This window comes from Arachis ipaensis, chromosome B08, assembly GCF_000816755.2.
Source record: "Arachis ipaensis cultivar K30076 chromosome B08, Araip1.1, whole genome shotgun sequence".
In the NCBI taxonomy this organism is placed as follows: Eukaryota; Viridiplantae; Streptophyta; class Magnoliopsida; order Fabales; family Fabaceae; genus Arachis; species Arachis ipaensis.
Genome location: NC_029792.2, coordinates 116163383 through 116165616, shown reverse-complemented (window position 1 = coordinate 116165616; position 2234 = coordinate 116163383). Strand labels below are relative to the sequence as shown.

At 41.8% G+C, this 2234-nt stretch overlaps 1 protein-coding gene across 1 annotated transcript in view; it reads left to right on the top strand.

The window, feature by feature from the left end:
* The window catches only part of LOC107611616 (clumping factor A-like), a 1479-nt gene extending 836 nt beyond the window's left edge, over positions 1–643 (top strand). Inside the window, exon 3 of the mRNA XM_016313524.1 lies at positions 190–643. Within this exon, the coding sequence (XP_016169010.1) occupies positions 190–643 (454 nt within the window). The remainder of the gene's footprint in view (positions 1–189) is intronic.

Genomic DNA, 2234 nt, shown 5'->3' with positions numbered 1-2234 from the left:
TAATAATAATAATAATAATAATAATAATAATAATAATAATAATAATAATAATATTGTTATAACAACCTTCATTTCCACTTCGTTGGACGACTAGTCCTCTCCACTTCTCTCTCACACTGCTCCTTCTTCACACTTCTGATCTCAATTTTCCTTTTTCATGCGTTATTCTCACTCTAGCTACATGAACAGGCACGCCAACAGTCATCCGCATGCCAGCCGCCATCCCCACTTGCTGCCCGCCAACCGCCATTCCAACGGACCTATCGAAAACGGCTATCCCAACGGCAATGCCAGCAGTGACGAGGACAGCGACAGTAGTAGCAGCAATGATGGAGACAGTGACACCGACCACAGCGAGGACGACGACTATGACACCAACGTAGACATCCTCGGCGTTTCAGACGACAAAGACCCCGGCGGGGGCGCCGTCGAAGACGATGAGTTGGAAGAAGACATCAAACGTATCGTCCTCAACCTCCTCGAGATTAACACAGACAACGAAGCTGAAGACATTGGGGGAGATGGGGAAAGCACCGAGGTCAATGAGGATAGTGACGGAAATAATAATAATATTGTTATAACAACCTTCGCTCTCACATTTTCTTTTTATTTCGTTATTCTCACTCTAGCTACATGGACATGAACGGGTACGGCAATGGTCATCCGCCCGCCAACCGCCATCCCCACTTGCTGCTCGCCAACCGACATTCTAACGGGCCTGTCGAAAATGGCTATCTGATGAGCGAATAATTTATACGCTTTTTGGCGTTGTTTTTAGTATGTTTTTAGTATATTTTAGTTAGTTTTTATTATATTTTTATTAGTTTTTAAATAAAAATTATATTTCTGGACTTTACTATGAGTTTGTGTATTTTTCTGTGATTTCAGGAATTTTCTGGCTGAAATTGAGGGACCTGTGCAAAAATCTGATTCAGAGGCTGAAAAAGGACTGCAGATGCTGTTGGATTCTGACCTCCCTACACTCGAAGTGGATTTTCTGGAACTACAGAATCCTAATTGGTGCGCTCTCAATTGCGTTGGAAAGTAGACATTCTGGGCTTTCCAGCAATATATAACAGTCCATACTTTGCCCAAGATTTGATGGCCCAAACCGGCGTTCAAAGTTAGCATAGAAATTCTGGCGTCAAAACGCCAGAACTGGCAGAAAAGCTGGAGTTAAACGCCCAAACTGGCACAAAAGCTGGCATTTAACTCCAAGAAAAGTCTCTACACGTGAAAGCTTCAATACTTAGCCCAAGCACACATCAAGTGGGTCCGGAAGTGGATTCTGCATCATTTACTCATTTCTGCACACACTTTATCATACTTTTCATCTTGGAACTTGTATGTTCACGCTTTGGGAGAATGGCCATTCGACCATGCCTAGACCTTTTGTTCTTATGTATTTTCAACGGTAGAGTTTCTACACACCATAGATTAAGGTGTGGATCTCTGCTGTTCTTCATGAATTAATACAAAGTACTGCTGTTTTTCTATTCAATTCACGCCTACTTCTTCTCTAAGATATACATTCGTTCTTCAACTTGATGAATGTGATGATCCATGACACTCATCATCATTCTCACATATGAACGCGTGCTTGACAACCACTTTCGTTCTACATGCAAACAAGTTTGAATGTGTATCTCTTGGGTTTCTAATCTAAGATTAAAACTTTCGTGGTATAGGCTAGAATTATTGGTGGCCATTCCTGAGGTCCGGAAAGTCTAAACCTTGTCTGTGGTATTCTGAGTAGGATCTGGGAAGGGATGACTATAACGAGCTTCAAATTTGCGAGTGTTGGGCGTGTGACAGACGCAAAAGGATTAATGGATCCTATTCCAACATGATCGAGAACCGACAGATGATTAGCCGTGTGGTGACAGCGCATTTGGAACATTTTCACTGAGAGGACGGGAAGTAGCCATTGACAACGGTGATGCCCAACATAAAGCTTCCATGGAAAGGAGTATGAATGATTGGAAGAAGGCAATAGGAAAGCAGAGGTTCAGAGGGAACAAAGCATCTCCATACGCTTATCTAAAATTCCTACCAATGAATTACATAAGTATCTCTATCTTTATTTTATATTTTATTCATATTTTAATTATCAATCCTCCATAACCATTTGAATCTGCCTGACTGAGATTTACAAGATGACCATAGCTTGCTTCAAGCCGACAATCTCCGTGGGATCGACACTTACTCACGTAAGGTTTATTACTTGGACGACC